At 41.2% G+C, this 23791-nt stretch overlaps 1 protein-coding gene across 3 annotated transcripts in view; it reads right to left on the bottom strand.

Annotated features, from left to right (window-relative positions):
- Positions 1-23791, bottom strand: part of Sema5a (semaphorin 5A) — a 431215-nt gene that overhangs the window by 106877 nt on the left and 300547 nt on the right. For all 3 annotated transcript variants that reach the window (NM_001107659.2, XM_063281754.1, XM_063281755.1), the window contains 2 exons: positions 19513-19648; positions 15355-15559 (listed from right to left, as the gene is read on the bottom strand). In NM_001107659.2, the coding sequence (NP_001101129.1) occupies positions 15355-15559; positions 19513-19648 (341 nt within the window). The remainder of the gene's footprint in view (positions 1-15354; positions 15560-19512; positions 19649-23791) is intronic.

Here is a 23791-nt window from a genome sequence, read left to right as displayed (position 1 = left end):
ATGATCATATCACCAAGGGTCCAAGTGAAGCCCCTGCCCTAGTAATTAACTTGGAAGATCACTGTTAATACTGTGAGAATTCCATGAGTTTGTTCCCATATTCACATAATGGCCAGATTTTCAGTATTGTCCCTAAATAAATGACAAGTCCCACAAAAACCTTTAAGCAGTTCTGCAATGTAAACTCTGGTTTTTATGGGACTTAGCTGGGAACTGCTTTCGTGGACTTTTACTAACTACAGACAACACACAGTCATTGATATTGACATGCCACACACACACACACACACACACACACACACACACACACACACACACACGTTTCCAAGTTCTAGATCCTTCAGAACATGTTTCTTTTCTTACTGGTAATTCTGACCCCAAACGAAGTATTCTTTTTTAAGTTTTACATTTACAATGCTATTTTATCACAGAAAAATTCCAGAACTTCTTATGTTGTTTTCCTATTCATAGTCCGTCTTTTCCTGATAAATTTTTACTTGGTCAAAATATGTATTGAAATTAAACATTTGTTGACAATAAATCATGATGATTTTTGAAATGCAGTTCCTTACTATACATGTGATTTTTACCAGTTAGTAATTATGAAAGCAAAATTCGCACAAAATGAAATAGATATGCCTATTTTTACATAAAGTATTAAATTACCCCTGAATTTTTTGCTGCATTTTCATTTTCTCAGATATTTTGATTTTATAATTATCCATTTCTAGAACATTGCTTCACATAAATATGCATACAAAATGGCAGAAGTATGTTCAACGCTATTTCAGAAATTATATTTTAATGATTTCTTATGAAACTCCAGTCAGCATTTCAAATAACATTTTTTCAGATATTCTATCGCAATTTAAGCCAAAGATATACTGATATGTGCTGAAGAAAGCTAGTGATAAAAAATAATTAAGAGTGTGTGTTTTCCACTACTAGACAATTAAGCTTCTGTAGTATCAGTAAATTTCACATATCTAGGCAGACCACATCTAATATCCTCACACCTATGTGCCAGTGTCTTGGGCAGTGTTCCTGGGTGTCCATGGCATGGCAAAAGCAAGCACAGTGCAAAGGTTTCATGATGTACGTTCAGAACTGAGGCTGGAGTCAAGCAGTGCAATGAGACAGGACCAGTGCTGACAAAATGCCCTAGGCTCACGATGAATTTGATTTTGAATTAAGTTTTGGCTGTGTGTTAAGAAAGCTTTTACCATTTCAAAACTTCCTATAACACCTACATTCAAATACATAGTGGTATTTATAGTTTAAGAAGCTAGACTAAACAGCAAATGAGGAAAAAGAGAGGAAATGCACCTCTAAAATGTAGCTCATTACTTGGAATACCCAAGGGTCACCTCTTCACCACAGAACCCAGTTTAGACTGGAATACAAGTATCCAGTCAATGTGATAAAGGCTTTTTTCTCAGGGCTTGGGTCTAGGAATGATTGATATTCTAGCAGCGTCAATGACAAAGTGACAGAGGCTGAGAAGGGAGGCAGGAAAAGAAAGAATAGAGATTACCCAGAGGAATAATAGTGTTGGAAATATATCTGGGCATATAAGCAGTTATGGAAAAACTGAGAAAATTCAGAGCAGGTATAGATAGTCCATCCATGTTTTTAGATATCATTCTTCTACAGAGAAGAGCCAAGGATGTAGATTACAGTAAAAGAGGGAGAGGAAGAAAGTGAATGAGTGTGATGGTTACTTTCTATGGCAACTTGGTTAGATGGGCAAATGCCTAGTGAGGTGGTGAAGCACATCTCTAATTTTTGAGGGCATTTCTACACATAGATCCTGAGGGTGATGGCCTCATCAACGGGCCAAACTCCTGATGAATTCAAGATACCACAGGCGTGTATGGGGAGGTGGTGTAAAGTAGGGTGTCGAAGAAGTCCATTACTAGGGAGATGTCCTTGGGACTCCAACTTGCGCTAGTGTTATCTCGCTCCTTTCCTCTGTTTCTTATATGTCAAGAAGTAATTGACAGTCACTGCCTCAACCTGGTATCTTATGTTTGCTTTGCTTTAAAGATGTTCTTATAATATTCTGCCATGCATGCTCACATCTGATCAGAGTTACATCAAAGTGGAAAAAGTGTATTTGAGCTGTGTATTTTAAAAGTGTATTTTAAGACAAGTCAATGTTTTGCATGGAAGAAATGAAAAACATGGGCTGCTCATGACAATGATATGGGTTTAGCCATGGTAGATGGACTGACTGGGCACTTATTTAGATGGACTGACAGGGCACTTAATAGGAGGAGGGTCCTTGTTATCTTTGGAAACCTAAGTTTTCATGAACTTGAAGAACTCTTTCATTATATTATTTTGTGGATTGTTCAATAAACTAATAGTACCCCGTGCCTTCCCTATAACTGAGTTATCCAGAATAAAAAGACCCACTAGAATAGGTCAATTATGTCTTACCCTACAGACTCCACTATTTTGTATGCCACACTGGAGCTCCTCTGGAAGGTTTCTACAAGGAAAGAGACTAGAATGTCCTTTTTCATTAGTACAGATCTAGATTAGGCCCAACAGGAAACTATGAGATACTGCTCATTAAAATGTCTCAAAGATGTGGACATCATCTCACACAGAAGCTCAGCATGATAACCAGATCTGTTCATAAGCCAGGGGACAACTGTTTGATAAACAGGAGACTACCCACTCTTTCCCACTTAATGGTCTATCAACTTGTGGTAAGCCTAAAGGAGTTGTATAAAAATTATATATTGGGAATGAGCCATATAAAAAGAAGGAGTAACAATTTGTACTCTTAGTTTTTGGTTATTGTTCAAAGACCAGTCTTTACTCCCGAGGCAATACTTCATCAATATTGATCAAGTGAAACAATGAAAGTCAAAGAGTGAGAAAGCAGACCACACAGAAAATAGGAAAAATACCTCTCCATAAAGACAGATATTATCTACATATCACATTTAGAATACATTGAGAAAATTACTAATTCATAGCTAATAACTTCGCATTATTCTGTTGATAAGAAATTAGATTTAAGCTACCAAAATTATCCAGAATACATCCTTGAAAATCAAACATTAAAATAAAATATGTAATGTCCCTATATTTAATCAAACAAAACAATTAGCTATTTGTATAGTATTTCAAGTGGTTTGGTACATGTTACACTGTAGAGTTTTTGTTCTATGGGCCTAACAAACTAATTTTGTTCACTGAGTTCAAGACATTGAGCAATACTGTGGAGCAAAGAAAGCAAGGGTACACTCTAAATTTGGCTATAGGACAGATCCAAAGTGGCAAACTTCATGGACTTATCAGTGTGCTGGGAGCTGCTATAAGCTGCTTACATTTTGGGACTGGTCTGATAGCCTAGCAGGTATATTAAGCACTTAAAATGTAAGCATGAAGATCACTGTTCAGATTCCTAGTCTCTGTGTAACCCTCAAGTGTGTAAAACATAGACGGGATCCCCTGAGGAAGCTGGTAAGCTTAGTCCAATCAGTAAACTCTGGGTTCTAGTGCTATACCCTGCATATGGAGGGTGTGGGAAACAGATACAAGGAAGATACCTTATGTTTCTGGCCCCCATTAGAGCACCCACATCTACAAATTTTCCCACATAGGCAAACATGAATACACACTCATTCTTGTCACACACAAGCAAAACATATCAAAGATAAATACATTACATTCTGGGGGAGTTAGGGTGACAGGCACTTGGTCTCACAGTTCCAGATGCCATGACATGGATATGAAGTCTTCAAGAAACCATGTGCCCCGAGCTCCCTGGAGAAATGAATCTTGTCTCAGTGCTGTCCATAGCCAGGTACTCCTAGTGTCTGTGCCTTTTAGCTCGGCCTCTACAACTTGGCTTGTGTGTTCACTTGATTTCATCCTGGTGCATTGTCTAAGCCATTCAGTTATGTTGGAGTTGAGGTAACCTACGAGTTTAACCTCATCTTGACTTAACTAAGCACATCTTCCCAGCGAGTTCACACCTGAGATTTTGGGAGCAGTTAGAAACTGCAACATATTTGTGTGCGTGCCTCCGTGCGTGCGTGCGTGCGTGCGTGCGTGCGTGCATGTGTGTTGTGTGCATGCATGTGTGTAGGAGCTACAGTTTAATTATTTAATAATATTTCATTATTAGATTTCTTTATGCACTGATATTAATTGATGCAGGAATTCTCAACAAAGTCAATCTTACTTTTATCAAATAGGCACTCAGGCTAAACAGTGATCTTTTCTAATTCACAAGAATCTCTTGCTAAAACCCAATACGCAATATGAATTAGGCAGGGATTAATAATTCCTAGTGAAAAGGATAGAGGCCTGAGACACTCTTAAAAACTTAATTTCAGTGTGCGTGTTGAACAGGCATCAATGCTTGTTCATGCTCTTTAAGGAGCTTGTAAATACTGAGAGTTCTCATCAAGTGTGGCTACAGTAAGTAGATTAGTTGATTTCTGTTCCCCCAAAGGAAAGGGAATGGCAGGGCCAGCTCTTCTCATGTATCCTCCCATAGCCTTCCTTAGGAAGGAAAGAAAAAGCTCCACAGTGAGTACCAGAAACAATACACAGATGCCAAGTCAGGACTGGGACTTCAGCATTGTTTGAACTTGTTGGCAACTTCATACTTTGCAGAAGAAATGTTTAGAATGTTGTTTGTCTGCTACTAATCTACAAGTTCAGTTTGGAAGACACTGCTTTTTTGACTTTAATTAGTAGCAATAAAAATGTCATGTTCCATATTCAAAGTGCACTTGGAAAGGAAGAGAAGGAGTGTGGGTTGAAGTCACTCACTGTATTTCATTTATGTTAATCACAGCAAAGTAAAGAGGTAGAGGGAGTCTGGGATTCATTTAATCAGAGCCAACTCCTTTCTCTTCCCTGTGCATATTTCAGGCTCCTTGGAGCCTCTGCCTCATGTTTTTCCACATCCTCCTCTCTCAGAGAGATGCTGTCCATTGTGAATCAGATTCATGGGCTCTATTATAGAAAATAGTCAAAACCAACCTTCCCCTAAACCAAAGTCCTCAAGGTCTTTTATCAAACTACACCTCTTAAAAACCACTAGGCATAGTGAGTTCAGGTTGTTCATATTGGAAACTCCTCCTCCTCTTCTTCTTTTCTTCTCCCTCTTCTTCTTTTTCTCCTTCTCCTCTTCTCCTTCTATCTTCTCTCTAACAGTTGGTCTTCCTCATGGTAAAGTTCCTTATATTCCTTATCCTGTTTTTTATGCAGAACAAAGGCATCATCCTGCTTCCTTCCTGTTTTCATAGCTGTTGCATTCTATAGACTGCCCTGACCTCTCTTCAAGTCCTCCCTCTTTCTGGGGCTCCCTGCCCACGGTGTAGATGGCCTAGGAGAGAAACAGCCTCCTCTCCAACCTCTGGGGAGGGACGCAGATTCAGCAAGCACAGGTGACAATTGGACCATCATTGGATACCTTTAGAAGTGTCCTTTCTTGTGTCAGATCCAATTTAACTGATGCTGTTCCTCATGTGAACTGATTCTGCAAACATCATATTGTCCTCCATCATGATTCTTGTGTGACATCCCAGAATATCTTCTGAAGTGTCATCCTGCCAGGTCCTGACCCCCATCACTTCTTCAGTTTACCCTGCCTATCTTAACCCTGGCTATCCCATGGGAAATATGTTCCTGCAAATAATACCAGAACTTGAATACACTCTATATTTTCTTTCCATCCTCCTCTTGTATGACTTCCAACCACTGAGACCCTCAGCTCCCCATTTTGTCTTTCACTTTTACTTCCCTCTTCACATCTAACTAATGGCTTTATTGCTTGACTTTCTCTATAAAGGAACCTCTTGAGACGGATACCCATCTGCACTCTTCAGGGCTGAACCTTCTCTGAGTTTTGACATAAAAGGTCTACTTTTCTCATTATTCGTGAAATCTTATCTGTTGACCACATCAAGAACATTCACACATCATCCTGGGTTGGACCCATTCCTGTACATCAAGACACCTCTGAAACCTACCTGATAGGCTACTTTCTCTTCTCCATAGCTGCCCTTATCTATTTGTTTAGTTCCTTACCCACCCACAATACTTCTATTTTCCTAAGCCCTTTACAAATAAAACTCATACCTCAGATATACTACAAGAATATATATTGAAGTGTTTGAATTTGTAACTTGCACTTGAATTTGTTTTCCTTTCCCAATCACATTTTACCTTGGTGAGGGTGGATGGGTGGATATTAATCTTGTTACAAGAATCCACACCCTGGCTGGGTATGGTGGTGCACATCTTTAATCCCAGCATTCCAGAGATAGAGGTTGAAGATCTCAGTGAGGCCAGCCTGGCTACACATAGAGAAACAATGATTTAAAAAAAAAAGCATACTACAATCATCTCACTGTTGCCTAACTGCTAGCCATGCCTGCCAACCCCACCTTCTCTTGGATTGTTTGCAAGAAAAACAGCCATGTCCACAGTCTAGGTTTTATTATCTAATTTAGTACAGTGACATCTAATGTGCCTATTTATATTATATAATAGTCTAGCATTATGGCAAAATAGAATGGAAGTCATAGATAGCACTTAACTCTAGCCTACATTTCACCTGTGTCTACACCCGCTGTTCCCATTTCTTCCACAGGACTTACAACAAGCAGGTGCTGACCGCATGAAACGTTTCCCTTACTTGTTTTCTTTAAAAGATGTTCAGTTATTATTAAACTTAGGTTAAAAAAATCCAAGTTTCTTAACATGATAATAAGTTCATATCTTATCAATATGTGCACATAAGAAGCCATGATACTTCACAAGTCCTCGTGGCTTCTAGCCATTTCTGGATTCCTTATTGTAACAACCTGGAAAACACTGGTACTGTGTCAATATTAATACAAGCTCACAGTTGTATGAATAAAAGGAAAAAGGATATCTGTCTGTCTGTCCTCTGTCTTCTGGGGAGAGAGGGAAGGATATCTGTCTGTCTGTTCTCTGTCTTCTGGGGGGGCAGAGAGAGAGAGAGAGAGAGAGAGAGAGAGAGAGAGAGAGAGATTGAGAGAGAGAGAGAGAGAGAGAGAGAGAGAGAGAGAGAGAGAATGGAGAGTAATGCTATGTGTTTGGGTACCACCAAGATACCCTCTATGGTGATCCACAAAGAAGCATCTATTTGATCATTCTACTAGGAATCTTGGTTCAGACCAATGGCCCAAACTATTGGGAGGACCTGGGAAAAGGTAACGTACTTGTTATCCTTTGACTGGCTCAAGACCACCCTACAATCAATACACCCATATCTTACAAGTCCCATGCTCAGTGTAGAAGTGTGTATTAGTTAGGGTTTTACTGCTGTGAACAGAAACCATGACCAAGGCAAGTCTTATAAAGACAACACTTAATTGGGGCTGGCTTCAGAGGTTCAGTCTAGTATCATCGAGGTAGGAACATGGCAGCATCTGGACAGGCATGATACAGGAGGAGCTGAGAGTTCAACATCTTCATCTGAAGGCCGCTAGCAGAATACTGGCTTCCAGGCAGCTGGGATGAGGGTCTTAAGCCCACACCCATAGTGACAGTGACATACCTACTCCAAGAAGGCCATACCTATTCCAACAGGGCCACAACTTCTAATAGTGATACTAACTGGGCCAAGCATATGCAAACCATCACAGGCTGTGTCATCCAGGCCCAGGCATGACAGGAAGAACCAGAGACTTTTGGCAACCAGCTATCCAGCATCATCTGGAAAAGTGTTGTCATTCCCAGGCCACAGATGAGGCAGAGAAAAATAGCTGACGATTAAGAAGGGAGTGGAAAGAATCAGAGGACGCCCTTATGGTCTAATAAGCTATCTTTGGCTATGCTTCTGTGTGCACTGTATTCACCCCTAGCTAAAGTTTTGCTCCCACCATGGTCTAACACAACACCTTCACTTTTTCCACCAGGTGAGAAACATATTCTCAGCCACCAATGATTTTCTTGCTGATTACGGTTTTCCATTTTTTATTTCACTTTTTTTCTGTTATGTTTTGTCTAGGAGTAGAAACATTCTGGTTTTAAAAGTAGTTATGACAGGTATTACATCCACAATTTCTCAACGCATATTTATTTTTGAAAGAAAGGTTAGCTTATAATAAATCTCTTTAGGAATGTTATTTTTTGCATTTTTTAAATGTTCTGTTCTGCTTCAAATCTGGTACTCAGTTCTCTTATTCTTTTACTCGCAGATCTCCATCTCTGGCTGAATTTAGCCTCTAATTAGTCTCGCTTCATGTTCCTAAAGAAGATCCTTGATATTTCATTGCTCTAAAATTTCATTTTCCTTCCAGTTCTCTCTATTCTCAGGGCGATTATAACATTTTAGAATCACATTTTAGTTTTCTTAGAAATTTTTTGGTGGTTCGGACTTAGCCAGCTGCTGAATATTTGGAGATTCCTTGAAGCTTTAAAAAGACATTTGTAAGCCTTTTATCTCTAAATATCTCTGATAATTCTTTACACTTAGAATTTAAAAATCTGTTAATTTATTTGCCACCTGTATTAGAGATGTCGTATGTGTTGGTATATAAGGACTCATTCTTTTAATCTCAGAAAATTTTCTTTAATGATGTCTTGAGGGATATTTATTGGTTCGCTATGTGAATGTGATATAAAGCCCAGAGAAATTATCTAAATAGCCATCTTTTCTGTCCTAAAGGAGTGAGTTTCTTAACTACCAGCAAACAAATGTAAAAGAATAAATAGTAAGTAGCAGGCAGGCAGGTAGGTAGGTAAGTAGATAGGCAGGAAAGTGTCACCTTGGCTATCAGTTTGAATGAGAATGTCTCCAATTGTTTTCACGCATTGCAACACTTTGTCCTCAGTAGACAGCACTGTTTGGGGATACTTAGAAGGTATGGCCTTGCTAGAGGAAGAATGTCACCAGAGGCAGGCTTTGAGTTTTAAACAGTAGCTCCCAACCTTCCTAATGCTCTGACTCTTTAATACAGTTCCTCATGCGGTGGTGATCCCAAACCACAAACTTATTTTCAGTGCTACTTCATAACTATAATTTAGCCACTGTCATGAATTATAATGTCAATGTTTTTGGGGGGTACAGGTTTGCCAAAAAGGTCATAACCCACAGGTTGAAAACTGTTGGTGTAAATACTCATGCCATTTCTAGTTTGCTCTCTCTGCCTTGTGCTTGTGAGTCAGGATGTGAGGCATCTGATTTGCCCCAGTCACCCTGACTGCTATCTCTGCCTCTGCTCCACCCCATGGACTCTAATTCTATGGGACCTTGAACCCAGGTAAACATGTATTGAGAAGTGCGCACTGTCTTGATCATAGTATTTCCTCACAGCAACAGAAAAGTCACTAATACAATCACCCTCAGACACTTAAAATATCCATCAGAAATCAAAGGGGAAAAACTCTAAGGCATTCAGCTAGGATTCTTAATAGAGTGAGTTTCAGGCATGGCAGTGTCCCCTCTAGTGTGCTTCTAAGTAAAGAACAAACACCAGCAAGGGACAAATAACAATGATCTCTGTGGGAAATGGTTCACCTTCTTGTTGTTCTTGAGGGTACAAGGTTTCTCTCTGTGGCTGTTCTCTCCTCCATGTCTCAGAGAAGGGCCCTTAGTGTACACTTAAAGACAAGCATACTTAGGTGTGAAATGGAGATGGGGACAATTCAAGCCCAAGAGTTAGCTTCTTGGGAAGCTTAAATAGCACATGATTATTGACAGTTTCATAGATGTTGTCCATGGGCCCTGCCCATCTAGAATCCGTGCTATTTCTCGCTGCAGACACCCATTCTGGCCACCTTCTTAATCTTTGCTTCAGTGCCACGGTGTTAGAATACAATCATTTAACTCACAGCAGATAGACCTTCCAGAATTCCCTCCTTTCTAGGAAGTTTTTAAAAAGTCCCCTCTTTGTGTTTTATTATTCCATTCATGTTCTCTCTCTCTCTCTCTCTCTCTCTCTCTCTCTCTCTCTCTCTCTCTCTCTCTCTCTCTCATATTTTGCAAACTAGGTTCATGGCTAATGGACTTTTAATCAATCCTTCAGTGGATATTCTCTGTAGTCTATTTTTCTGCAGTCTGGTGAGCTCAGGGTCTCTCTGCTAAAGGCTCTGAGCCAGGTCTGTTTTCTGAAACTTTTTAATAAATATTTTATTCTAAGATAAAAATCCAGAGCTGGAGAAAGCAGGATTATCATGCTAGCAAACTCAGCAGAAGTGCCCAATCTGTTCAAACAGCTAGAAGCATTTAAACCTGTGGGGAGCGGGCACTCCTTTTGGGCCCTTTTATCTCCTGCTGTGACTTTTCTAAGGCAATTTTGCAAGTTCATAATAAAAAAAAACCCAAAATCATAAATAACAACAAAGACAAGTAAAAGACCTAACAACATTTGAAAATGTTTATATCTTTTCTTCATTTTTTTATCATGGGGCTTTTATATAAATGTGAATAATCCATTATTGGCATATAATTTGCATGACAGAAAATTGACTTTGATTTTCACAATATTCGGAGCTGTACAATAATTACTACAATCTATACTTAACCCATGTTAAAGTTATACATAATTTAACTTCAGTATAATCAGAATAGAGTAGAATTGAGGCCAGATAAGACTAAAATCATAACAGTCAATCCTAGAAGGAAAGGAGAAGCTGTGAGACAGGGCACTATGTCCAAAGATGAAACATGGAATGACAACAGCATAGGCCCAGGGCAAAGCACAGAGTCTGCTCCACAGGAGTCAGAGGAGACAAGGGAGGTCCAAGAAGCGCCTTCACATAGCCAGGATAGGGGCGTCAGGGTATCTGACGTGCTATAGCAAAAGGAGCAAGGGAACCCCAGACTGCAATGCTCAAATGGATTTGGCTGTAGTTTTTGTGACAAACCAGGGGTCTGATACACTTAGGATCCAATTACTTTGAGAGTTCCTGTCCTAATTGTTCTAAAGGAACTGTCATTAGAAATGTAGAGAGGCTCCAATTCAGACAACCTTCAAAGAAGTGACTTGCAAATCATTGACAGGGTCAGGCTTAGGTAACAGGCTTCCCTTTGCTGAGAGCCAGAAGGGAGAGATGGATACATAAGAAACAGACCTTGAAGGATCTTGGGGAGGAGGTGGGCAGCAGGGAAATGACATCTGAAATGAACTGGCCACAATATTGCCACTAGGAGAAACTCTATGGACACCTGTGGGTAGCACAGTGGGACAAAATGAAGCAGCTTCTCAAATGGTCACTGCCAGTGGGTGGTGTATTTGCATTTATTTGAGCTAGAAGAATATACACTTCCACCACAGGAGTAATCTGAAAGCTAATCACAGTCTGTTTTCAAGCTCGTCACCTCCAATATGGTGAGTGGTGCAGCCATGCTCTGTCCCTGGGAATTTATGAGTAAGTGTAGCAAGGGAAACTGCAACATAAAAGATTCTGGCTTTCCTGTCCAAGGAAATGAGTGTCCTTGCCTTTACACATGGATAAGATACAGAGAAGACAGCAGAGAAACATCAGCCTCCCGAATCAGGAAAGTCAGAATTGCTGTTCTTTACAGGTTGGGGTAGCAAGAGTCAGCAATATATGTGCAGTTTCAGTAAAGAGCAACTTGCAGCTTGTTTTACAAAGTACTGCTTCTTAATAATACATTTATATATTTTATTACCTTAGAAAGAAGACAGATAATGCACTTGGCTATTAAAAATAATATGTATAAACATTAAATTTTACTATGAGTTAAAATTTTAAAACAAGGAACTTTCCTTGAAAATACATAAGCATGCTCCAAGAGGAAGAAGCCTGCTTAGAAGTTAATGGAACATGTTTGTATTTTACAGCAGTTCTGAAGCTAAACTTGTCCAATGAGTCTAAGAGGCTTCCAGCTTTCAGGAGAATGCTCCATATTTGAGCCTCAGTTGTATATAAGGTTTAGAGCAGGCTGCCATCATTCCATGCTGGATTCTTCCTTTTGAGAAAAACAAGTTGACTAATGATCAATAGAGACTCACTAAAGACAGTTACAGCCTCCCCAGCCCCCAATACATATGGCATTAATCTACAAGCAGAACCTGTCATTACAACTAGTACTCCTTAGGCACATACAAAGACTCGGGGCTTAAATGGGCAACAGATTAAAACAAAAGGAAAATATCGAGTTAGTAGAACAAAAGAGACTATTGCCTTGTGAGTAATTTGGTACAAAGGAGTAAACTTGAGGACAGAGTCAGTAAACCTGGGCTCTTTTGTAGTTCCAAAGCCTAAGCTAACACTAACCCACAAAACCCAGAGATACTGAGGGTTTGGGACCAGATAAGACAATAAGGTAATGCCGCAATACAGCAAGTTATAGACTCTATGTTTCCCAATGACTGTCAAAGTTGTTCTATAGTCTACACTATACTGCAGTACCACAGCAGCTGTCTTTAAAATGTGCAAGCTTGATTAAAGCACTTTATCCATATGAACTGTAAGAACAAAGTCATAGGTAGACTTGCTCAAGGCAGGATTGCCTGCTGTGGATCATCTATCTGTCGATGTAAAGTTAAAATGCAATTAAGTGAGGTACATTTATGACATGGGGACAAGGGAGTAGCCGAACCACAAGATCATTCAAATTAGACTTCTGTGGGGAAGTTTCTAGAAGGAGTACCATTTAGAAGCCAATTGACACTAGGTGTGTCAGTCCTGTAATTTTAGTGTGTTGGACTTCTTCACACGTTATTTTTAATAAAGATTTTCAAATATTATACTCCTGTGGGCATGGATATTTTTGTGTCATGCAAATTCATATGTTGACAGCCTCAAACATAATGCAAATGTATTCAGAGTTTCCTAAAGCTGAGGCAGTAGAATCAGGAGTTCTAGGTCAGTTTAGGCTGTGGAATAGGTTTGCAACTAACCTGGCTACACAAGACTATTTTCAGATATCTAAACAAAAATACCTATCACAGAAATTCCTCTCCACTTATGAGGATGGTGTGAACAGGTAAGCATCTCCAAACCAGGAATCAGCTTTCCCCAGACACCATCCAGCTCACACTTTACTGTTGCACCGAGTCTCCTGAACTAGGAGATAAATGTTCCTCATATTTGAGGATGCACTAAGTTCTGGTCAGAACAGGACTGGAGACTCAGCCCAGGCCTGGTCTGGCCCAGCTCTGCCCTTCAGCATCCCCTACCACACAGCCAGGTGAGACGTCAGCTGTCTCTAGAAGTCCAAAGAGAAAATTTGTCTATCTTGTACTAACATGAACATTTATGATGAAAAGGCCAAGAATACCTTTGGGAAGATATAATCTACTTACTTTAAAAATCTACTTACTTTAAAAAATCTCTCATGTGTCAGGCAGCCTTCTGTCTTTAAAGGACAAACAAAGCTAGAAAGACACACAAGCCCTCACTGGAAAGCATTTCTTTTTATTCTCTTAAAACAAACAAATGGAGGAGGAGAACGAGGGAAAAAGAGGAAGAGGAGGAGGGTCAGGAGGAGGAGGAACAAGAATTATCATTATAATTAGAAGAAGGAGGAGGAAGAAAAGAAGAGGAAGGAGGAGGAGGAGAAGGAGAAGGAGAAGGAGAAGAAGAAGAAGAGGAAGAGGAAGAGGAAGAGGAGGAGGAAGAGGAAGCAGAAGCAGAAGCAGCAGCGATTTTTTTTTGTTGACTTCCCATGACAACTAGATACCTTATCACTCACACCTCTTCTGAGTTAGTTCTCTAAACTGCTATTTTGAGCAATTATTTCACATGACTTTGCCATTATAATCCTTCTGCTACTTTCCAGTCTTCCCAACAACTGGCCTCCACTCACTCATGTCCTCATCCAATGGTGCTATTACCATTACTGACCTTGCATTACTGACCACTCAGTAACACCGATCCATGCTAACCAACCTTACACCTCCCAGTGTTCAGTTTCCCTCTAAAGTGAGCATCATGCAATGCTTCTAACACTGGAAATCCAGCCAAGAACAGGACCCACTCCCTACACCCCACCCAGCACACCCATCACCACATTTCTTATCTGGCACCCATCTCATAGTTCTTCATCACTTTGTTGGTGATGCATTTTACTTATTGGTTGGTTTATTATCTGCATGTCCCTTTAAAAATGTGAGCCATAGGAGGGCAGGACACACATATAACCAGTGTCCCAAATGAATTCAGACAATGGAACAACAACAAATCATTGCAATCTTATAAGTCATAAATAAACAAGTAGAAATTGAGAATTTCTATGAAAAAATAATATAGTATTCACAACCACATAAAAAGGTAACCATTTATTGTAAGGAAATGCCAAGTATACAACACACCTCTCAAAGGGTGGGAGGAAGCCATTTCACAGTGAAATCACTCTGTCTGGGGCTAGGAAGGTAGAGCCGAGACAGTTTCTGAAGTAGGGATATCCGTCCTGCACTGTCGAAGTAATGAAGCGAGATAGATAGAGCCTGCTTTCTGCTCCACGTTTACTTTAGAATCTAAAGAAGTCTAGTTGCTATCTACAGTTTGATAAGTATCATTGCCTGCCATACATATGAAATGCTGTGTGCATATGCTTCTTTCTTCAAATGTTTTTGTGGACTTTGGCAGGAACAGCTTGAGATGAGCACTGTTGTGTCTCAATCAGAAATCAGCATGAAATCTTCAGAAAACATTTTCCCCAGCAGTATCTTCTAACAAAACATGTCATTGTCTTAAACTAGCCAAATGTAGATAGTCAATGCCAAGAACCATTGATGAACAAGAATAGTTAAGAAAGGAGGCATTATCTCCCTATTGTAAAATTCTGACTAGCAGTATAGCAAGAGTGTTGCCTGTAGCTTTCATTACTCTGCCTTCTGTTTTTAGTGGGCTACACACTTGCACCTCCCCACCCCCCAGTTATCTTGGATATGTGTATTGAACAAGCACACATGCATGCATACACTCACATAGGCACGCATGCACGTGCGCACACACATGCCAGTTATTCTCAAAATGCCTTAGCTAGCAGTGACTGCACATACCTAATTCTTCCCCTGCTACCCCAGGCCCAGTAGGGGAAATGGCCAAAGTGGAAGTCCCACCTTTTCAACCCAGCCATTGGTGGACATATTTATTGATGGCTCAAGAACCAATTGGAGACCAGGACCTTTGGAGTCAGTACTCACAGATTCTCAGTTAAATCAATATATCAGAACTGCCTCCTACATAAAAGTACAAGTAAGATATCCAGGAGGAGTGGGCAGATTGATAAAGATAAGCGTGTATTGTGGGTTCCACTTACCATGACAATACAGACACATGGCTGTGCTTGAAGGTGACTAGCATTTTGGAATGTAAAACCTTGAATGAGAAGACAGAAGAAAACCATCTAAAAGAAGGCAGAGTTCCTACCTGTGGCCAGATAGATGATATGGACAAGGGTGTCCCTGCCTTGCACAACATCGACAGCCACATGGGAGAAACGGCTGTTGTCTTCCATGAAGGAAGGCACTGTGGTCACTGGCTGCACCACTTCATGCATCAGGATGAACTTCTGAGCATCCTGTAGGTTTCTTTCCGTCAGGTTTACATACAGGCCCTGGTCCATGGTGCCGCACTGCAAGAGAAGACAGACCAGATCATAAAATGCGTCCACCTGGAGGCCCACAGCTCATGTGGCTACTGGATGGAGGGTAAATGGAACAAGCTACAAACTGAGTAAGCCGTGATGCATTACTGAATGTGCAACTGAATTGATTCCTCCATCTCCCTTGACTCTCTCATCCCTCCTGTTCTTCCACTGTAAATAGGAAGTCATATTTACATTCTCTCAATGTATGGTAAAGAGAATATGAGACATTTTAAAATGAAGCAGGCACTGTTGACTCTAGTTCGAACAGCAGATGTGGAGAATCTCCTCCTGGTCTGTTCGGTCTCTTGGGAGCTGTCTGTCAACTTGCAATACAATTGTATCTGACTGATGAAACTGAGCTAACACTGAAGTTGAGCTCATACATTTTCTGGCTATCACAGCAGGTTTCTGGCTATCACAACCCTAAACTCCATGGTGATACCTTGGTGCTTATCTTAATCTGTAAACGATATCTCTCAGGTGGCCTACACAAATACTGTGGCTGGTCTAAGTTTATTGTATTTCTGATTACAGAATATTTTAAAGTAATAGGTGAGAACCTGAGAATTTGCAACATAAGATAGCAAGTTGGTAATGAGAGAAGAGGAAAAGAGGACTGAGAAAGGTGGGGAGGGGGAGATGGAGAGAAAAAGGAAGGAAAGAAATAGCAATTTGCAGGAAGTGTCATTACCATGAGGTTGATCTTGGATATAGAGAGGAAATGCAAGCTCAGAAATTGTTGTGGATTAATTTCAGGGTTGTGTGGAAGGATGCTGGCAGGTGTTATAAACAACAGGAGGTGGCAAAAACAGGTAAGAGGGCAGGTGAGAAAGAGAGCACCGATTCTCGGAGCCCAGTTTAGAACCAGAAAACTACTACCAGCCTTTCTCATTTCTTTTATAAACTTTAAAGTCTGGAATAAAAAAATGAGGTTGCTCAGCCCACTCCCTATATCAGGGGTGATGGGGTCCACACTGCCTGAAACTCCCATTTATAACATGTCATTTCCAATACTTGGTTTTATAACAGGTTAGAGGTCTAGGAGTAGAAGATGGAAATTACTTTTTGAAAGTTAATTATATTTTTGTAGCATTTGATAAAATGTCCTATATACCATAAAATGATAGGCCGATTGTGGAGTGAGAGAAACCTGGAGTTAAACGGACTGTGCACAACTGGTGAGTGATGATTTTAATTTCACATCCTGGTATGGAGCACCTTGACATCATGTAAAGGATGTGTTCAGGGTAAAGCTGAGGCCCGCAGAAGACGACCTGTGGCCTTCAGGGAGTCCCAGCCTCTCAGTTTGTCTCCTCAAATGTTAAATGGTTGGAAGGCACCAGCTGTGCTCCCAGCTCATATCTCATGGCTGATGTGAAGTAATGAGGAAAGCATTTATAAATTAAAGTCTGTGTAAATGCCAGGAATAAGACAACATTCCTGAAAGCTCAGAAGCTAACCAACCAATAGTAAATGCATCTATCTTAAAGCAGGCAGGATATCCATAGACTGCGGTATTCAGAGAGAAATAAGGAAATGAATAATTGGACAGATAATCCATGTGCAGTTGTTTTGGGGTCTGAGAAGACTGTGCCAATAGATTGTATATGAATAGCATTTTTACATAATCCTCTAAGCATGGGCATACTGCCTATCAGGAATGTGTGTTGTATGTGTATTAAATATTTTAATTGTTATTACTTTTAAGTGTTTGTGTGTGAGCATGCATGTGAGTGTGTGTATGTATGTGAGTGTTTATATTTGAGTGTGTTTTGTGTGTGTGTGTGTGTGTGTGTGTGTGTGTGTGTGTGTAGGTGCCCACAGGGGCCAGAAATGTCAGATCTCTCTTTAGATGGAGATAAGGTGGATGTGAGGTTCTTCATTTGGGTTCTGGGAATTGAATTTGAGTCCTCTGGAAAGGCAGTGTATGATCTTAACAGCTAAGCCATATTTTCATGTCCCCAGAAACAGGTTTTTAAAGTAAAAAAGGTCACCACTTGGTCTGAAACCTTTCCAGGTGATAGCTAATTCTGAAGGTGATCCTGTGTTGTAGTCAACTTGTGTTGAAGTCAAAGACAATATTTGAGGTATGGGTAACAACAATGGCTTACCTGCTGGCTCAATTGCGTAAAAGTAGTGTTTATATGTGCATGCTATTTTAAGACTAATGGCCTGCTGAAAACCAGCAGGTATAGTCTAAAAGCAAGGACCTCCACACCCCTTGAAAACATATAGGAGCCTAAGGAGCAATCAAGAGTGCTAAAAAGGACCATGTCTTTTCTGCAGGCTCCTCTCCAGTTCCATCCCTGCAGTTCCTTCAGACAGGAACAATTACGGGTCAGAATTTTTGACTGTGGAATGGCAACCCAATCTCTCAATTGATGCCCTGTCTTTCCTGCTGGAGGTGGGCTCTACAAGGTCCCTCTCCCCATGGTAGGGCATTTCATCCTCCTTTTGAGTCCTGAGAGTCTCTCACCTCCCAGGTTTCTAGTACATTCAGGAGGGTTCCCCCAACCTACTACCTCCTGAGGTTGCCTGGTTCCATTCTTTCTGTTGGTCCTCGAGTCTTCCTTCCTCCTCCCCCATGCCCCGTCCCCCTCCCCCGACCCAATACCAGATCATGCTTCCCTCTTTCCCCCAGGCCCAAAGTGGGATCCAGCTCAAAGGGAGGCCCCAAGGCCTGACACCATTACTGAGGCTATGGAACACTCACAAAAAGAGACCTACCATGACTGCCTTCTGAAAGACCCAACAAGCACCTGAAAGAGTCAAATGCAGATATTTGCAACCAACCAATGGACAGAAGCTGCTGACCCCTGTGGTTGAATTTGGGAAAAGCTGGAAGAAGCTGAGGAGGAGGGCTACGCTGTAGGAGGTAATCAGTCTCAATTAACCTGGACCCCCGAGATCTCTCAGACACTGTACCACCAACCAGGCAGCATGTACCAGCTGATATGAGGCCCCGACACATATACAGCAGAGGACTGCTGGGTCTGGGTTCAGTCAGAGAAGATGCACCTAATCTTCAAGAGATTGGAGGCCCCAGGGAGTTTAGAGGTTTGGTGGGGCGGGAACGTGTGGATGGGGACATCTTTGTGGAGACAGTGGGTCAGGCAGGAGGTATGGGTTGTGGGACAGTCAAAGGGTGGACCAGGAGGGGATTAAAATCTGGAGTGTTAAAAAAACAGCTCATCAGAAAATATCTTGCTGTCACATTGATCTTAAAGGTGTAGTCTCCAATCTGTGATGAAACAGGGAACTCTTATTTTTTTAATACTATCTAAACTGTGGTATTTTGTTATAGTAGCTTAATCAGATGACTATACCTGCAGTCAGGACAAACAAAATAAACAGTACCATTGCTAGGTCTCTGCTTCTGAGCATTGGAGGTGGGATGATTTCACAAAGACATCACAGCTTGAACATTCTAATTGGGTGACTGAAAGATGAATCGGCACCAGTCAGGCTTCTTTTCCCAGCATCCACTGCCACAATCCACCTTCCCAACAGGAAGCCACACCATACTTGCCAATTAGAGCTCAAATTCTGTTTGTCAAATCCCATTGCTCTGTGCCCTGGGCCCTATTCATTGGAACATCATTCATTAAGGATCAGAGATTTGGGGCACACAGTCCATCATCATTAGTACTAATTGAAGCCTGGATTCCTAGCCTACTGGAGAAGACTGCCCTTTTTCGGTTAAGGATCAGTCACCACAACACACAAAAGGACCCCTTTTTCTTCCCTAGGCGCCATAGTCCACAAAAGGCTGTGTTCTATTGATACTCGCTTAGCCCAGGATGGTGCTATCCCGTAGGGGGCAGGAGACTGCAGCTGCACTGAGCATGCAGCCAAGGTTTAATTGCTCAGGCTCCCTATGTTGAATTTCTTCATTCTTAATGGACGATACTCGCAATGCCCTCTTCCCCCAAGATTACCTGAAAATTGGGGTTGGGGTTGGGATAAGGCAGCCAGGCTGAGCGAGAGTTCTCTTGGTACTTGAAGGGTCCATTGAAGGCCTGTGAGATGGCGCTCAGGTTGAAGACACAGACAGCAGAGGCAGCAATGCTGTTTCTGGAGATAAGGAGAAGGAGCAGGTTGGTCAGAGCCCACAGTGATCACTGACCTCTACTGATCCCAGGGTATCATCTACCTCTACCTTTAGCTATTTCAGCTATTTAAAACACACGCGCGCGCGTGCGTGGGCACACACACACGCACACACACACACACACACACACACACACATACATCTCAAGAGGGTGAATCCAGGACAATACTGGGGGATTCCTTGTGATTTCCTCATATGAAAACAAACATTCAGATAATGGAGTAAGGACCCATAGCAGATATGACCCTTACAGCTGTGACTAAATTCACACAGCTACAAGTGGAGCAACATGGGATTTTTGAAAGCTTCCTGAATTTTTAAATTCTAGAGAAGACAGGCTTTGTCTTCCAGTGGGTGGAGCCATCCACCCATTTTGTCACCTCTCTTCTACCTGTATCTCTGGTTACTTTGGGTGGCAGCTGGCCAACATCTCTTTTCTATTAAATCTCCAGGTATTTGTGTTTGTCATTCTTTAAAAAAATAATAAACTGAAAGTATTTTGCAGGGAGTGCCTGTCAGATTTGTCTCATTTATTATTTAAAGGGGATTGTAAATCTAAAGGGTCAGCAAGAAAAAAAATAAGAGAGCACTGACATGAAGTCGTGAAGTCTTAATTCAGAATTCACACTCTACTAGAGAGCTGCAAGCAGAAGGCTCTGCAAGGTCAGTGCCCTTTGACTGAGCGTGGGGATGGCAAATGCTTCTTTCTCAAATTTGCATTTCAAGCAGGCTATCATTCTCAAAGGAAAATGAAGACCAAATGAGGGGCATGGATGTATTTTCCATATTAATGTACTCTGAACCAATATTTGGTCAGAAATAAGTCAGTGTTTTTCTCTACATCTTAGAGAAAAATCATACAACTTTCAGAACTTCACATCTAACTACCTGACAAGCAATGAAGAAGGGGAAGGACAGCGCCCTACAGATTTCTCTAATTGCAGTAAAATCTCAGAATCTTCTTAAGGTAAAAGACAAATCCCTGTGCATGAAACATGCACAGTGAGATATTGACATGGGACCATAGATGGGGAGCAGCACCCTGGCTACTTTGCAACAAAGATGAGGATTTCAATTCTTTGTGATATTTCTGTGAGAAGCGATGGTATCAAAGAACATCTCATAGAAGATGACTTTTTTCTAGGAGTCCAGCACTGAGAAAGGAGATTAAAAAGAAGTAGGTGCTTAATGTGGATTTACTCAGACTGCAGCTCTTACCTCTTCACTATCTTTGGGAAAGTAGAACGGAAACATAAGTTCAGAGAGGAAATAGACTTTGGAAAAGACTCAGAGAAACACCTATCCTGGGTCATGAGCAGACACACAGCACAGCAAGGGCTACCCTCAGCTATTACCTGATAATGGGGAGTCATAGTAATCATAAGATCTGGCTAAGATTTGGTGCAAATACCATCTAGTTCTTCACAAGGAGTCTACAGATCTTAAAATGTCCCTATGGTTCTAGACCGACAGAGAGATGAATCAGCCCATGCCATAGACTATAGAGCATGAAGCAAGTCTCTCCTACTTTCCACATGACCCCCAAGTCCATATCCTTGGCCAGATGCCAAGTGCAATCACAACTACAGCCTTCTAGTCAGAGACATTAGTGAAATCTGATCTGAGAGGGATGTCAGTTCAGGGACTCCCCAGGAAGTCCTGGCAGCAGCTCATCTGAGCTGGAAAAAGGTACATTTCTCTATGACCCTGTTGGGCATAGTGTCATTGGTAAAGCATCTGCCCCCTGTCTTTTCTCTGTTTTACTTACTCTGAAAGGACACTGGGGGAAGAAAGGGCTTGTATAGGCTACGTGAGGACCCCATCCCCATCCTTTTCCCCCAATCTATCTTCTTGGGTCAGTTCAACCTGTAGAAAGTGCATATTCAGTTCTTTTGTAGGGTCTCCCGCACAGGCATGTGTCCCCATTCAGCTCTATACTAGTACATTAACCTCAGAATAAGTTACTTAAAACTGGAAGCAATATTAGTCAGCTTATCTTTGGATCATAGGTAATCCATCTGGTCTCCACGACCAATCAAGCAGACTGTGTGGTTAAGTCAATACTCTACATTACCTCAGAACTTTATTTAGAGACTCAGTAGATAAAAATGATGCAGGAATGGGGGCTGGCTGGAGAGGTGGCTCAGCAGTTAAGCACGCTTACTGCTCTTGCAAAGATTCTGAGTTCAGTTCCCAGAACCCTTATTGGGTGGCTCACAACCGCCTGTATCTCCATTTCCAAAGAATCTGAAAGAGTCTTCATGGCACCTGCATGTATGTGGTGCATACAAGCACACACATATACATAAAAAATTAAAGAGTAATAATAATTAAATTTGATAATGATGCCAGGGACTCACTTGGTGAGTCCAGAATGATAGGGACTTTAATTCTGTTGCCAAGTAATGTAGAATAGGTTCCAAAAGGTTCTTATGCTTATCAATTCTGTTAGAGGAACAGAACGCTGAAATTTTTTCTAAGACCCTCAAAACAACGTTATTCTATATATATACCTATACTTAGATATGATTAAACTATACTATGTAGGTCATATACTCTCTATAATACACACAGCTATAGTGGTGATACACTAACTTTTTTAAAAGAAGCATTACTCATTTTTATTTTATGTGTATGAGTATCTGCCTATGTGTGTGTGTGTTTGTGTGTGTGTGTGTGTGTGTGTGTGTGTGTGTGTGTGCGTGCGTGCGCGCCACATGAATGCCTGATGTCCACCGAGACCAGAAAGAGCATCAGACTGTCTGTAACTAGGATTGAAGACAGCTGTGAGCTGCCGTATGGATGCTAGGAACAAAACCCTGCTCTTACACAAGTTTCTAGTATTCTTATCTGTTGAGCTATCTCCTAGCTCTCTGTCACCATGATAGAAAATGTAAAAGCCTACGAAACAAACAAACAAACAGAAAAACAAACAAGAAGCATTTCAGTAGTAATCCATTTCATGAAGTCCACCTGATGCCTAAGAATAAGAAAACTCCAGAGTCCCCAGAGGGGGAAATGAAACTGAATTAGTATTCTTCCCTTTAGTGCTAAAAAACAGCCACACAAAGTCATTGTTTCTAATTGAAGTCAGAGGATCTCTACTTCCCTCCTCAGTCATCTTCCCTCTCCCTCCCTCACTCTCTTCCTTTTTCTTCCCCTCTCTTGCTCTTCAAGAGTGCTGCCTCATGCTGAGAAGGTAAGATGGAGCCAGGGAAGGGAGGCCAGCCAGAGCGCTTCATGAAGTGGATGAACAGCTGAAAGTAAGTGGATGAGGATCCTTGTCTGTCTAGAGATAACCTGATGTTGGGTGGCTTCTGATATGGTGAACATTTGCAATCCTGAACAGTACTTGAAACATTTCACGAGCTAAATCAGTGGTTCTCAGTCTCTGGGACATGACCCCCCCGCCAATATCCTGCATATCAGTTACTTACGTTGCAATTCATAACAGTAGTAAAATTACAGTTATGAAATAACAATGTAATACATTTATAGCTGGGAGTCACCACAACATAAGAAATTGTTTTAAGAGTTGCAGCATTAGGAAGGTTGAGAACCCACCTCGGAATGGCACAGGCATAGAATCTATAGAACTTTAGAAATGGGAGCTTTTGCTGCTGTTATTTCTGGTTCAGAGCCAGTAAATGGAGAGCTGTGTAAGCCAAACTCCCATAGTGTATAAAATTGATGTAAGTTGAGCAACTGAGCATACATCTTGTGAGGCTGACACTATTTCTTAAACAAGGCTTTGGGAAGCAAATCAACTTTAGAAACCAGAAATTGTTTTCTTGAATGAGAAAGAAAATCCTCAAGTAGTAAAACTGATTCTGGGGTTGACAAGCAGAGCAACAATAGAAATGGCCACTGTGAGAGGGGTGGTGGCAGGCCATCCATACTACAGCTTTCTAAATTCATGTTGAAATAGTGTGGGGGAATGCTCTTATCCAGTGAACATGAACACCCATCAATAGTAGTGAGAGTAGAGAAAAAGGCAGTAGAGACCATGGGATAAGGAGCTCTTCAGAACACCATTAGTAGGCAGGCTTCTTCGGATACCAAAGTGATGTAAAGCAAAGGAGAGGCTGGAGGGATGGTTCAATAGG

The sequence above is a fragment of the Rattus norvegicus genome, chromosome 2, assembly GCF_036323735.1.
Source record: "Rattus norvegicus strain BN/NHsdMcwi chromosome 2, GRCr8, whole genome shotgun sequence".
NCBI classification, from domain to species: Eukaryota; Metazoa; Chordata; class Mammalia; order Rodentia; family Muridae; genus Rattus; species Rattus norvegicus.
Note: the sequence above shows the minus strand (reverse complement) of the source record. Positions and strands in the feature narration are given on the sequence as shown.